This window comes from Drosophila biarmipes, chromosome 3L, assembly GCF_025231255.1.
Source record: "Drosophila biarmipes strain raj3 chromosome 3L, RU_DBia_V1.1, whole genome shotgun sequence".
In the NCBI taxonomy this organism is placed as follows: domain Eukaryota; kingdom Metazoa; phylum Arthropoda; class Insecta; order Diptera; family Drosophilidae; genus Drosophila; species Drosophila biarmipes.
The window spans coordinates 6,365,698-6,381,535 of NC_066613.1; the positions used below are offsets into that span (position 1 = coordinate 6,365,698).

At 42.8% G+C, this 15,838-nt stretch overlaps 2 protein-coding genes across 3 annotated transcripts in view; both read left to right on the forward strand.

Annotated features, from left to right (window-relative positions):
* The first annotated feature begins 285 nt into the window (after positions 1-285).
* LOC108035890 (uncharacterized) lies at positions 286-601 on the forward strand. The gene is given in 2 exon segments (XM_017111645.3): positions 286-405; positions 408-601. Coding segments are annotated over 2 exon segments (129 nt in total). The 5' UTR covers positions 286-326; the 3' UTR covers positions 458-601.
* Positions 602-8,387: 7,786 nt separating this feature from the next.
* Positions 8,388-15,838, forward strand: part of LOC108035916 (protein naked cuticle) — a 41,901-nt gene continuing 34,450 nt past the window's right edge. For both annotated transcript variants that reach the window (XM_017111690.3, XM_017111691.3), the window contains exon 1: positions 8,388-9,473. In XM_017111690.3, the coding sequence (XP_016967179.1) occupies positions 9,410-9,473 (64 nt within the window). In that variant the 5' untranslated portion in view covers positions 8,388-9,409. The remainder of the gene's footprint in view (positions 9,474-15,838) is intronic.

Below are 15,838 nucleotides of genomic sequence, written 5' to 3' on the forward strand. Positions count from 1 at the left end.
ATTCATTTCTTTGATACATATGTGTAGGGGTATGTTCACTAAACATTGTTCAGGTAAAAAATGCAATAAAAATAAGGCACGTTTTAATCATCAATATGTCAAAATTTCGTTTACGAAAAATTAATCTGCTTATGCTAATACTTAAAGATAAGTACTTTTATTATACACCTACATATAACGGAAGAGTATACATAAAGTTCGACTTGAGAAGCTCTTCGGCGGTGCTTTATCTCACTTTTTTCGCACGGGTGGCTTTCGACGTGGCTGACCTGTCCGGGGAGATTCGACTCTTGGCCGAGATGTCGGCGCAACTTCAAAGGTGAGTGATGGGCGAATGTGTGAGGTGGCCGCCTGCGGGCCGGGCTAAAATGAACATGCGCACATGCTGGCGGAGGGGCGGAAAAAATTGGGAGGAGTGCCTGACGGAGGAGATGGAGGATCGGGTCTGTCCGGCTAATCAAGCATCAACTTCATCATCATCATCGCGGATGCAGCGTGAACAGTTAGTCATATAGGAAGTGCATGGGTAATCGGAGGGAAAAGGAGCGGCATGCTTTGATAAATTCGAGATAAAATAGTTGAATTGCGTTGAGAAACTTCGGGAAAGAAACGCAGGGAGGTAACTTTTGTTTTCCTACTCTTATGTTATAACTTACTTAATGAATAATAAGAATTCATAATTTATTATAGAACTGGAAACCTAATCGATTTCCTTGGTATTCTATGGTCTTTGGTTTGGCGTGAGCTACGATTTGTGCATCATTTTAATAATCACAGTTGTCCCTCCAATGAGTCTTTCCTTTATGGTATTGCAATACAATAAAAATACAATATTTTTGTTTTATTTATATTTTATTTAGTGCTTTATTACCATGATTTATTTGTAAATTGGAGTACAGTAGGAAATCAATTTATTTATTTTAAGCAAGCATTCGGAACACTAGAAATAGTTATTGTGTTTTTCTTTTGTTAAAAGTTCTGACTCGCTGTTTAAAGCGACCAATAGAAAATGCAAACCCTACGATACAACCTTTTGCGATTTTCCGCAGTTTGAGTTGAAAAAATTATTTTCCCAAGGTGCTTGTAAAATTATTGGGTTTGAATCCTAAAAAAAAAGTATTTTTACCAATACCAGCACGACCTCATTGAAACGAAGATGGTTTTATGCGATATAAAGTTGGACAAGACCCCTTTTACATCCAGCTGATTGCTGGCAATCCCAAGTGGCGGGGCTTCAGTCAAATCATGAGGGACATTTTTGCCACTTAAGTTTGCTTGGATAAGTATTTAAAAATATATTAGATCTCTTTCACTAACAATCCTCTGGACTACCAATTACTATCACCCTGAAGTAGATGAAATTCCGACTGCGCATGCGTGAGTCCTTCTCTCAGTAGAAATGGCCAACGTGTCGTATGAGTTATGGCAATCGAATGGGCACACGTGTAGACGCCAGTCCAATGGCCAGTAAATCAAACTTTTTGGCAGGGCGTGTAAACAGTGTTATAAATCAGAAAACCGCAAGGCACCCACCAGCGACCATATTGTCCATGGAGGAAGTCAGACAGCTGGCAGTACGGAGTTGGGGAAAGACGCCCATGCAGACGGGAAAATGTGGAGGCGGACTGCTATGCGCCAGGATGCAAGTGACGCATAAAGCTATTAACATGTAGTGGAACGCAGGGTGGGTGGATGGCTCATTCAGTGCATAGAAGTGCGTGCCTAAGATTTAGAGCACTTGGAGCACACAGCCCAGCATGAGAATTTAATTAAAACCAAACACCAGCTCCGCAAAATCTTTCGAGTTGGATATGGTTTGGCGTCGCTGAAAACTTTAACTGTTTTTAGTGGTTTTATTTTGTTTTTCCTAGGCCATAAGTAGATTATGTGCCCTTGCACGTTTTACTATTTGTATAAGCGTACTTACAAAATAAATACATTAATCCGTGTTAATTCAAATTCGTTGCAATTTCGCGATCCCCTTTCTTCTGGGTAAATTTATAGTTCTTATCCCAACTGTCAAAAACCATGCCTTTTAAAAATGTATTTAGTTTACGAAAAATGGCCCACCATTAATTAACTCTTCAAAGGCTGAGTCTTCTTCTACTCCGTGCAACAAAACTTTTCTGGTCAACTGGCGAAGAATATCGGTCAACAAACGAACGAGAATTTGGCAATACCAGTGTTCAAAATATGCCAAATTTGTGAAACTCAATAGGAATGTCAATATCTCCCTATAAGTTTATTCCACTTGACTCTCAGTTTAACACATATTTTACCAAGAGATATAAAGCAGGACACTCTATGGGACCACGTTGTGTTCCCATGATTTACTCTTTCTCCATATTCCAAACTGCGGCCTCCACTGCAGCCAATGCTCACCCCATTCTCAGCCGCACATGTGGGCATGTTGGTCCTTTTGCCGAGAAAGGAGGATATTTTTAATAACTTAGACAGCAATATTCTGGAGGAAGTAGATACTGCCGGCATGTTTGGGAAGTTCAAGTTTAGTTTAGTCTAAAAATCGACGAATTCCCAATAAAAACTGTTGTTCAATGTAAAACCAAATATCTAAAGGAAATTCGTTGATTGCCGATTTTCATTACTCACAGTTGTTTACGTAAATTAATACTTTCCTTCAGAAAAGTAAATGAAATTTATACACGGAAACAGAAAAAGTTGAGGTGAATCGTAAATTTTCCTTCGTCATCAGGAATTAAGAAACAGTATTTGCAGTGGGTCGTTGTGCATTTTTCGAAGGATTACTGGACTATCTGAAGACAAGGATATCATTCTTATCAATGAATCTGAAATCATTACACTTCAATCCTTTGAGTGTCTGTGGTATTCTAAATATTTTCTGTACACCGTCTGTATAAACCAAAGTTAAATTGGGTTGCCAAATCTTGGATAAATCGTATATTTTATAGTTTTGAGTTCTCAAGCATAGGCCAGCAGTTTAATTAATATTGACAACTAGTAATGCTCTAACTTGGTACACCAAGGTTTCAGTGCTTGGGAATAATAAAATGTCGAAAGATATGTGACACAGTAAATCATTGAGAGCTCATGCGATGGGGCCGTAATTCGATTTGAGTTCGGGCAAGAGATACTCGTACGAACGGATCGGCTGATGATGTGGATATGACTCGGGTGGGGTCTGTCTGGAAATGGAACCGGGATCTCGGACGGGGATGAGTGCGCACAATATAGCGAGTGCATGCAGAGTGTGCGCTGAGTGATGTGCGCATGGATAATGAAGCAATGACGGCATGAACGACTGAATGAGGCGGCAACCTCTATAAGATCGGAGGGGGTCTCAAAGGGGCGGCCGCCGATGCACGACTCCGCCAGCGACTTGAGCTCCGCTCGCGGCTTGAGCGTTTAATTAAAAGGCAACAAAAAAGGAGAAAAACACGAAACAAAGGAAAAAATATATAAAGAAAAAAGGCGGCATCTGAGGCGTCGGCCGGCAGTTGATCATTATCAGATACGGCAGCGTAGATAATGCAAGATACGATCGTGGCGTGGGGAGGCGGGGGCACTAGATGCTGTTTCTGGGCAGCACTCTAAAAAATGATTTTTGATTTTCGCCCGGCCCCAAAAGTGGAAACCCCCACCCTTCGCTTCGCGCCGGCTGTCTGTAATTTACGAGTGGAGCGCAGAACAAATGGAAAACACTACTTTTGGTCAAAAGCGTGTGGAAAATAAATGAAAATGCATAAATTATTATTTCTTTGGCCGCGGTGCGACCAAGAGTTCCATTGGAGTAAAGATTTCTGTGTGTTGCAATTTGATTATTTATTTTGTTAAATGGTTTCAAAATGTTATAAAAAGTTTGGGCGTGTTTGCAGGTGGTATTAATTATAAATTTGTTCAGCTCAGCCAGCTAAGGTAATAAGGATTTTGCAACATACTTCACCGGTAAAATTGGGGTTTTGGCTTTGGATTTACCTCTTTTACATTTTGGTAATTTCGCAAGAGCTTTTGAAATGGATAGCCAATCCAAGGGCTTATAGTTAGCTACCAGAATAAACTGAAACTAGACTTTGTTGTATATTGGATTTCCTATAAACTTAAATGTTTTCTTCAGAGAACAGACAATATAAGATCGCTTTAAGACAACATTAGGGCAATTAAAGATGCAGATTTTCAAACTAGGCAACTCAAAATATTTTTGATGATTTCCCAGAACTACAATAAAAGATAATATTCTTCAGATATTTGAGATAGCTGAAATGTTTTAAAGATGCTTTTTTCTTTAGAAGAATTCCGTGGGGCCACAAAACGCCACCCACTGCCCACCGCTCCCCCACTCTCACACCGCCTTATAGCTCCCATTTAATCTATCGCTCCCATCATGTTTTGGCATCATTAATCTGGTCATTAAGTCCCACAGAAACCATGGCCCCGGTACAACAGGCCACTCTCTATGTATACGTTCGCCGGGCCTAATCGTTTGATGGACATCGATGGACGGCGGCCTCTTGTAAATGTAAAATCGTAAAATCCATTCGAAGCAGGCGGGCAAAAGCGCCCAAAAACACTCATAAAACGGCTGATTGAAATGGCTTCATTTCGTAGACAAAAATTTGTTGCCTCGTCGCTGTTGTTGTTTGGATAGATTTTTAATGATTTCGGCCTAATAAGCAACAATTGGTGGCACTGCCCATCCCCTTGCTTTCCCCTTTCCCGACGCAATCAATGCACAGTTACAATTTCCGCTTCGGGGCAGCAAACGAATTTTCCTCTGGCCCCACCAATTTGCATCTTTTATTTTTCGTTGTGGGCCCGCGTTTATCAAAATTAATTGGAAATTTTCGTCGTTTTTTAACGACTTCTGGGTAAAAGTCATTTGAGCGCAGAGGGGTGGGGACTTCAAAAGGCCTGTTGCACATGTTACCATGTTACCAAGGGACTGAAGATCTCTTCAGGGACTCATGGGTTCCCCGGCCCCGCCGGTTTTATGGCCTTACAATATAATTTCCTGTCAGTCAGACGACGAATGCCAAAAACTACAATTCATAATTGCTTTCGAAATTTGTTTATAACGCGTCCCACACAGCGACAACTTCATTTGAATTTTACGACAAGCATACTATAAAATATAAATATTTATGGCCATCGCTTACAACAAAGTTAATTTATTTAATAGTTTCACGAAGTACACGACCCTCCCAGTACGCATTTGATATTTATTTGATTTTTCAGATGCTTACGACTTCCAAAAAATGTATTTTGAAACTCTTCGCCGAGCCGATCGCCCAAAACATTTATTCTTAATGAGACCCAGCGCCGCTGAATGTGACGCAAGTTGGAAAATATATCTGCTTATCTAATTTATGTTCGCCCCATAATTTACTGAAAATATTTGGGAAATGCTGAGTATCATCGCTTCGTGCTTGCTGAGCGTTTAATGGCTTCTGAACGAGAAAATAATCAATTGCTGCGTATTATTCGTAAAAAATAAAGAGATCTTTGCTTGGTTCTCGGAACTTAAAAAACAACACATTTAAGATTTATGCAGGTTTTGTTTTAAGGGAAAATAACAGTCGTTTAACAAGTTTATTGTAACGCATTAGGAGATTGTGAAGAGCAAAAATCTTAGGCTTCTTTATCGAGTTTTTAAGCACTGCCATGATATATAACTTAGATAACTCCAATACTGCAGTTTAATTAAATAAGCCGAGTCTCGTAAAATTGTTCATTATATTGCCATAAATGCTGTTAGAGAAGGCCAATTATGTATATCTCCTGTAGGTGAAATGACCCCCCTAACCTAATCAACTCCCTAGTGCAAACACACACGCCACACGAAGCTCGATTAAACTCGACTAACCCTTCAAAAAGTCATCAGCATTGCCAATATGTGCGAAATAGGGACATTGCAGTGGGAAAGCGGGGAAAGTGGGGAAGTGGGGGAAAAGCGGGGAAAATGACACAGAGCGGGTCCAATACTGCTTCCTTGTCAATTACACTGACAGTTGCCATGGCCGTCACTCTGTCATCGCCGGGGCAAATGTCAAAAGCCCTCTATAAAGCCGGTCACATACGACCGCCGCCCACCGAAAGCAGGGTCGCCAGACATGTTCCACTCGTTTTTGGGTAATTACATTTGCAGCCAGCCTGTACATCGACTTTTGTCAAACGCAAAGCTGCACACTGTTGTGCGAAATTCAGCAGAACAAAGTGCAGGGGTTGGGATGCGAAACCGGAGAAAACATAAATCAATATCGGCTCCAGGGCGGACGGATCCCGACATCAATCAGGGGCCCGCATCCAAAAAGGGAGCGAAGGAGACGCGGCCTCCTGAAATTAAGACGGTGGATCAATGTATGGCGAAGGCACCGCAAAGAGGGTCGGACAAGGGAAGAAGGTCCGGGAACCGAAACCCTTCTGTTAGAAGGCGGGCCCTCCGCCGCCTTTGTAGCCCCCTCCAGACCTCCAGACCCCCAGACCCTTCCCTCGCTCGATCGCGTGTTCTTCTTCAATTACAGCGCCATTATACCGAGGCCGAAAACGTTTTACGGTGCGAAAGCCTGCGGACCCCCGAGGGCCAAGTTAACCCCTTACGAACTAGGCCCATCCCTAAAATCTTAAATTTCAGTATTAACCTATTTCAAATTAGGGGAATATTAATATTTAACGAATATTGAATGCTTGTATTGTGTGTTACAGTACAATGGATAAACTTTTTGAGATTGAAACAAAAACCGAATGTCAAGCTATATCGGTATATCGGTATGTAATAAGTTAAAAAACCAATTATGTCAGAATTATTACATTTATCAGATTATAAATCAGGAGAACTACAGATTTTTCATTCCTAATGGTTGAAATAAAGTATCGCTTCAAGTTAACATAATATTGAAATCGGCTTGTGTGTTGCAATACAAGGGATACACTTTTTGAGATTAAAACAAAAACCAAATATCAGGGTATACCATATATCGGTCGTATTAGATTTATAAGTAACGAAACATTTATGAGAGAATTATTACCTTAATCAGATTTTGCTTATGAGTTGGATTACGTATGAATGGACCCAAACCATTGAAATTAGCATAAGTTTAGAACTTGTTTCAAAAAGTTAAGCGAGAATTCCAAACTACCTTTCATATTCGACATCTGCTGTTCTGTCGATTCAGATATACTCACCTGGTCATGTGGGGTTAAAGACAAGACGGTCTCCGCGGGTTCCTTCCACTTGCTCTCGATCGCCGAAGAAAGAAAGAGCCTTGCGTTTTTATTCTTTTTCCCCTGCTCTCCGCGGCGTAATTCAGGATTCTCCTTGCTCTGTTATTATCGGCGGGTTTTGAGTTTGGGTTCGGGGTTTCTTTTTTGGTTGCTCGTAGGTAATTGCCCTGATGTTCAGGCTCAGCAGGCGGCTTCTTCTGCGAAGCAAAAGCTGGAAGGGGCAGCGCTCGGGATCAAATTTAAAAACAATCAAAATTTTTTTCTGCTGCGGCTATGCATAGAGGCAAATTAAAACCGGGTATTATCCAAACATGTGTATAATCAAAAATTGATGGCCGAGGGAGCAACGGCCAGTCGAAATGAAACTGGAAAGGTGTAAGTCAAAAAGAAAGCGCTGAATTTAAGGCGGGGCAGTCGCTGCAATTGAAGATGTTGCTCGCATAATTGCTTTTTTTAGGTAGTATCTCAGAACATTCTGCATAAGATTGAAAAATTGCATTCTAACAGCTCATGTTCTCATTTGAATAGCATAGGAATATGGCATACATTTCTTAATTATGAACGGGATGTAGCAATCTTCTGAAAGACTTCTTGTATCCCCATAAATAACCTTTATATCAAGTCAGTTAATCACACGTTCCTATATTAACATGTTTTTCTCGTATATCACTTAAACATTTTTAAAATTTTTTAATCGTTAAAATAAAAATACTTTAACTTATGTTGGAATATGATTTATCTTAGTTATATATATATAACCTAAATAAATATTTATTTATTTTACAAACAATGCTTAATCTTTATAAGAAGGGAAAGCATATTAAGCTTACTAATATTTGTTAAGCTTTTTTTAAAAGACATTTAGGGAAGAGCAAGTTGCCCAACAATTCCATCATGCCCGTTGGTAACACTTTCGAAACCACTGCCACAGCCCCAAAGAGCGCGAAAGCGAGTTCGAAAACGCTCTTAAATAAACAAAACGCTATCGTTGGGTTGTTTTTGTTGTGCGTTGACAGCTGTCTCTTTGCAACCTTAGCCACAGCCACACTGCGAGAAATATCAGCTTCGCCGTGCATTTAGTTTTCGAAACCAGAACCGAAAGAGAGAAGAAAACGCAGCAATAGAGCGCGAGAGAGCGCAACTCGAATTCGAACATCCACCCAACCACTGTGTCGGCGCTTCTCGAATGTCTCGGCGATTTCAGATTGTTTTCGTCCGCCAACTCGAACAGACGTGTGAACTGAGACTCCGAGATACAGCGGAAAGTATCTGGAAGATACGCGTAGTTTGGCCCACCAAAACAACTACTGACCGAACGGATTGTTTGTGGCCCAGTGAAGTTATCATCAAAATCGGAAATTGGTCGAATGAATGAATAAATGTGTCTGCGAGATACGCACAGTGAAGTTTTCATTTTCTAGCCCGAGAGGGAAATCAAGTGTAAAAACCAAAAACGAAAAACCGCCCCCGCAACAATAATAAAAACAACCGGTACGCCACCCCCCGAAAATCGACGTCGCAGTCGCCATCGTCGCAATCGTTTGGAAATAAATCGTGTTTCTGCCTTTTTGCATTTGTTGTTTTTTGTTGTTTATACGCCAAGTTATTTACGTCGTCGCAAAGCCAAGTACAACAACAACGAAGCGGCTGGCGAAAAACAAATCGAGTCGGCGAAAATGTTTTACAATTAAAATTACGCGCGCAGCGGGCACAAAGGTACGAATACGAGTACGAGTATCTGCAAGATACACACACGTAGATCAAATAAAGCAGCGCAATATGCGCAAATTAAACTAAAATGCAGCACATCAGAGCTGTAAAAACTTTTACGACCACGATTACGGCCACGACCGGCAGCTTTGCCACCCGCACAGTCGAAAATAATACCAGATACAAATTAAGGTCGCCCAGCGGCAGCGGATAAACACGGTGGACTTGGAACTGGAACTGGAGGTCGTTCTCTACCTGGAGTATATTAGTCTCAGTCCTCGGATCCTTACATAAAAGGACAGCCACCAGGGAGCGCAGAACGCACACACAAAGGCCGTAAAACATTTTGGGCTGCTGCAGGTCTCCTCCTCCCAGGACTCGTAAATTTCCAACCCAACCACCACCGCCCGGAAAAGTAAAAACACCGAAAAATCCAAGACACCGCCAAGTAACTGCATCCTCAACCAGCTTATATATAGAAGCATATATACACTCGGCAGAGATGGCGGGCAACATTGTCAAATGGTGGAAGCATAAAATTCTCGGCGGCTACAAGCAATTCTCAGGTAAGCGAAAGCCAAGCGTTCTCAACTTGTTTAGTGAATTTCCAGATAGTTGGCAACAGATATGGAAAAGATGGATGTTAATGCTCTCGGGGAGTGCCAAAAGTTCTGGGGACGGGCGATAGCATTCAAGGAAACAATTTGTTTGCAATGCCAGGGTAAATTAAATTTAAAGATTAAATGCGTCAAGGGGTTCCCTTGGAGTGGCGGAGGAATCTCTCAGAGACGAGGTATTAATTACGGTGTGATGCTGAGATATGGGCTGAGAATGGCGATTCAGTGAGTCAATTCTTAAAATATTTTTAATTTGACGAACTTCTCCTGGTGTAGAATTGCAACCACAACGGAAGCAGCGCCCCAAAACTACTCACCTACAATCGAACCCAATAATCCGTGCAATTATTTTCCCTATTCGTGTTCCTGCTACCCCTTATCGAAGGCCATTCCCATTAACATACAAATATCGGGGCGGAAGATCTGAAATATTACCTTCTCCCAAACAATAGTTCGCTCGCTCGCACTCAGGCATAGCCACACATACCTACTATTCGGAATTCATTGAGTCAAGGGCTTCTCCCACATCCTTTTCCGATAATTACGGCGAACAACTAAAAGTTGGAAATAAAATGTAGGCAATCCCCGGCTGCAGTTTTATCTAGAAGATACACAGCCGTTCGCTTGTGGTCTCTGGAAATGGAAATGGGGCGGGGACTGGTAGGGGACGACACACAAAAATAGAACGAGAAATCGGGCATGGTGCTGAAGAAGAAAAACACAACTGCAGAGCACATCAAAGGGAAAAGCGACCCAAGAAAATAAATAGAATTTTTGGAAACCGATCGATGCGGAGCGAAGGGATCGCGAGCGATCAATAGATCGATTCGCTGTGGCTCCTGCTGCTGCTAGAGATCGCCTCCTTGGTCATGGGTAGCACATATCATGAGCGTAAATAAACAAGGGCCGCGAAGACCCGGGTCCGATTCCGCTCTCAAAGTGGGGTCGGAACGGAATTGGAGTTGGAAATGAAAATGGAATATCGGACGACCTTTCTGCCGAACGAGCGACGTTGATGTCCGATTCGCTGAAGGAACATCAATCAATCAATGTTCCTCCGGCTGTTTTTTCTTCTGTTCTGTCCACAAATTCATCGGAAATATTCTGGGGCCCCTGCCCCATTATTTTTCTCCAGTCTTTTTGTTTTTTCCGTTTTGAAGCCCCAGAGAGAGATTTCTTCTTCGGCTGGCAATTGGTCTGCGCCAATTAAATGCCTGGCCAACACTTTGAACCCTTTGCAGGACGACAGCCCTGTACACTAATTGCTGGCAGATGCAGGGGGAATTCAAAGGAAACCTCCAAAGGCACACCGAAGTATGCAACTTCAAAGAAAGCAGCCTCGAAAACACTACACAACAACAAACGGGAAGAGAGTGGAACAAAAAATGAAAATAAAGCGAATTGAAATGCCGACGCCGTTTAAAAACAACGTACGAACATTTCTTACCTGTTGCAGGTAAAACCGAAGGCAAGTCGGTGCCGCGATGGAGGTGGAGTTGCCGTTGCTGATGAAGTGCACAGCGAGAAATTAGACAGCAGTTTGATCCCTTTATGGTTGACAACGCCAAATCGATATCAAGATGTTGTATTTAAACTATGAGAAACCTTTATAACATTATTATACTCACAGTAGTTTCGAGTTCTAAGTGCATTCTCAACCACTAGGAAATATGCTTAGGAGCCATCTAAAGCAGGTTTATTCAAAACATTAATTTTTCACGATCCATTTCTAAAGATAAATATGTCAAAAATAATAATATTACATAAAACGAAAGGAACCTTTCTGTGGTTATTATCAGTAAAATAGGAGCTTTAATGGATAGTCTACCGATCAAACAAGTGCACTATAGTTGTTCTCTGTGTAGAAAGCAGCAGCTGCTGCGAGGCCAAGACCGATACCATACCGACTCATACACAAAAACCTTTTAAAACCCTCACGTTGATAAAACAACAACAATAACATCGGGCATCAGCGGCAGCAAGTCGTCGAGCCGCCGCCGCAAGCAAAAATAATAATAACTGAGCGGCAGGCGGCAGAGTCGTTGCAAGCTCCCCATTCCCAATCTCATCCCCATCCTCCACTGCCATCCAAAACTGAGAAACTCCCCAACTCCATCTCGAAGATACATCCACATCCACATCCAACCAGTTCCGCGGCCAGGCCAACTATGCCAAACATCTCGGCAGCGGCTACACAAAAGCGGTTTAGAGACCGAACGACGATCGACAGACGGACGGACCGAAAGACTGAGGAACGGCGATCCAGCGATCCAGCGATCCAACGAGCGCACTCTGTTTGTATCTTTGAGATACACACCGCGCCGATGCTGCGACTGCCAAGCTGCGCTTTGCGCTCTGTTCAAAAGATGCGCTTTTTGCTTTGAGGCGCGGCACCAGAGGCCGTCCACAGTGGTTCAAAGTGTGTGTTTGAATGGGGATTATCGGAGGTACTTAAGCGAGGGGAAAATATGAAACTCGAGCTGGAGGCCATCGAGGCTTTGGAGTTTTGAAGCAGATTAAACACGATTTAATAGACACGTTGTAAAACATACCTGCCTTAAAACAACTGACAAATGAAATACGCAAATCTCACATCCTTTAAGTTTATGGGATATGCCAGAGGATAGAGAATATTTTCTAGGATTTATTTTCATATAAACGGTCCCATAAAAGTACACTCTTATCGTTTATCTAGTAAAAACATTTTAGTACTTTATAGAAACCAATACTATAGTGTGAGTATTAACAATCAAATACCAGCATTAAACACAGTTATAGTTTTTAAATACTTTTAGTTAAATGCTTTAAGGTAGTGCTTGGAATAATTGTAGCTCTATTGTATTATTTATTTACTCGTAACACTATTTTACTGACATCGAATAAAGTCTTAAATAAATTAGTCTTGCTTGCTGTAGAAAGTATAATTTCCTATATGTATAAAAGTACTTAGCGGCTGTGGTAAGGCTACAAAATGTTGTTTACGGTTCATTGTATTAAGACAGCTTACCTTACAAAAATCGAACTTATCTTCGGTAATAGATTTCATTATCTAGCGATTTACCAATAAATACTTGAAACACCTTACCCATTTTTCGGTCCTCCCCTTGGTAGTTGGCCTGTAACCACTGTGGCTTGCGCGGGTTTCACAACTTTTGCCTTGGCTTTTCTTCGATGCCGTGCTGCTGCTGTTATTATTATGGCTGTGGTTGTTGTGAATTACGGTAGAAGGCAACAGGCGAATCGCGTCGGCATTGCCTTCATGACAGGCCGAAAGCAACGTGGCTCGAACCGCACCGGGCTCAAGACCCGGCCGCGAGGTCCGGGAGGAGGGCTGCGACTCCGGCCTCGGCTCCAGCGCAAGCTGCAACTACCAACTTAGACTTGGCACTTTTTGGCTGATCCACAGAACCCGGGGTGGGGGGCAGGGCAATAGCCTGGTATAAGCAATTTTCGTAATATTAGCCAGGAAGTGGCCGCTCTGCCTTTCGACATGCCAGCGACCCTATATGGCCGGTTCGGCTCGGATCGAATCGGATGGCTCTTTCGTTTTGGTCCAGCTCGATGAACTGGTTTTCGGAGGCGACTGCCAAACCAAAACAATGCTGTGCCGCCTTGTGCCAAAAGATAAAAAGCTGTTAGCTCGTAGCTTCTGCATTTCTGCAGGCTTCCCGGGGGCTGGGGTTGCTCAAGATATATGTAATGACTTTTGAGGTTTTTGTTTTGGTCATCGGCCTTGTTTGTGTTGATTTAGCAATTGGCTCTCGGGCCTCTTCTTGGAATTATGCCGCACTCGGGGCTCAGCAAATACCACGACCCCTGCACCTCCCACCTGGCCACAACTTCGAGCCCAAATACCAAGTTAATGCTTACCCAGGAGGGTCGTAACTTGCAATGAATGGCTAAAACCACGTATTTTATGATAAGTAGGAGACAACACAAACTTAAAAATATTTTATATTCTGTATTGATCCCTAATGACCTAAAGTATAGATTTTAATAAAAAAATCAAATAACTGCACAACTACTATGCTTATTTTGACAAATTGCTGCCAGACAAGAAACCCCTTCTTAGAAAAGCGAAAAAGAAAACAAGCTCTGAGCAAATGTTTACGGAACTCGGTGCCAGTGTGTTTCAATACCTCTGATGGAAGAACCGTGTTGGCTCTGCTTCTTGCAAATAATATATACGAGGGTCGGTTCCTCTGACGTCTGATTGATAAGCGAACCCCCGCCTTATCTTAATAATATTTAATGCACGGCAAGGCGAAGCGTGGCGAGGCCGCAGCGAAAAGTGTTGTCACCAAGGGGGAAGGGTGCCAGCTGGGGGCCAGCGGCTTTCGGGGCTGGGGGCTGGGGGCTGGGGGCTGGGGGCATAGTTTGTGTATAGTGAAAATGAAATTGAAAATAATACAAAACGCTTTGTCGGTCATTAGCTTTGAGTGGACGCCGCCACCGCCGCTCTTGCCTTTCGAGTATTTTTCGGGGATCGGCGCGTCATTGCTCGCTCGATGTGGGTCTGGGTTCGGTTCGGTTTGGTTTTGATTATGTCAAAGCGAAAAAGCCGCCAAACATGTGTGCCCCTGTCCGCATGGGTGTGTGCGGGGGCTGTGAGGAAAGCGGCCTGGGAAACTTTTTGGGGAAGACCCCACCAGAGTGGGAGCTCCGTTTTGGTCGGCAGAGAGTCGGAAATTTCGTTGTGCGGAAGGGGAACGCAAATTATATTCAGTTTCCTCTGTTCTTAAGAAAATTAAAAGTTATTAAATTATTTTATAAAGACTAATACCTTAAACACAAATTGTTCATAAAAAGTCTCTTTTCTGTCGTTTGTTTTTTGCTCAGTTAAACAAAATAACCCAATCCGACTGCCTTGCTGTGGCCCGCCACATATGGAAATGATCAGTATTTAATGATTTTCCATTTTATCTCACCAGAGTGGAGTGGCAGGCGCTTTCAGGGGGAGGAGGTAAAACAAAGGCGGCTAACAAACAGAAAACCAGCAAACCAGCCAACTGACAACAAAGCGAACTATGGATACCCGGAGTATCTGTGTGCGAGTCCGGCAGTGTGTGGGGGCACTGGGTGTCTCTGCCGCTTTTTGTGTGTGCGTGTCAACGGCACACACACACTTTCCGCTTTTGAAGTGGCTTTTAATTGATAAAAAGCAAAAAAGAAAAAATAGGAGCAGCGTACAAACCGTAGCGAGCGACGACAAAAAGTGGGCATTACACATACGCCGTGGTGGCTGTGCCGGAAAATTGAGAGCTGATAGCAGCAGGAAAAGCGGAAAAGCAGCAGCTCCACCACCAGCGACAACGACATTGATATTAATTCCCACGCTGTTGATGCGAGAGTGCTCGCTCCTCTGGCCGGGATTTATTTTCGGGGTCTGCCCCACCTCCATCTGGCACCCATCCCATCACCCGGTTAAATGATAAAAACGTGTTGCAGTGAAAAAGTGGGCTTGCGGGCGAGATACTTTAAAATGCAAAAGCTTCGCAACAACAGAAGCTAAGTGCTTTTGGGAATGAGAATAGATAATGGATGGCTTGCAGCCATGGGATGGCAGTTTGGAAGAGGAAAATTTGCTGGGAACTGTTTGCCAGGCGGAGATAGCTAGTCAAAGTACGGCGCTAAATATTCGAAGAATAGTTTCCGGCTTAAGGTGCCTTAAATTTTATCACTTTTTATTTCTTTCCATAAATACATTTATTTCTAACTCAATAACATCGTACAATCAAAGACCTTCAAAGAACAAACCGAAAATCCAGTCTAATTTAATTTGTGACTTCAAACGCTGCTTCAAAGGGAACTTATCAAAGGAAAAGCATAATTCTCTTGGCTTCGTGTCCAAAAGCTCCTTCCACGTTTTCCCCACTCTCTGTGCCCCGAAAGTAAAATAGAAACCCATTTCCTTCAGTCGTCTGCCGCAGACAAAAATTAAACTGTTATGTTGCCGGCATTTGCCAATTTATAGAAAATTTCCAATTGTGATTATTGATTATTCATTTCCTCCGTCGACCGGCGGCTTCGGCCTTTCAGGTCCTAGTCCCAACTTTATTTTCAGCTCGGTGTGGCACACCTACATTTCGACATGGGATTGCTTAACCCCCTGCCCCGCCGTTCCCATTGCTCCCCCGCCAGCCAGGGGTTAAGTTGAGTCGTCTGTGGAGCCGACATCCCCATCATCGTCGAAATGGTAAATTGGACTGCAGAATTTTCGTACTGGAGTTGTCGGGATTGTGTTGTATTGTACAATAGTTTTTTCTACCACTCTGCCATTCGGGATTGGATTGGTTCTGTATCGCAACCGGGCT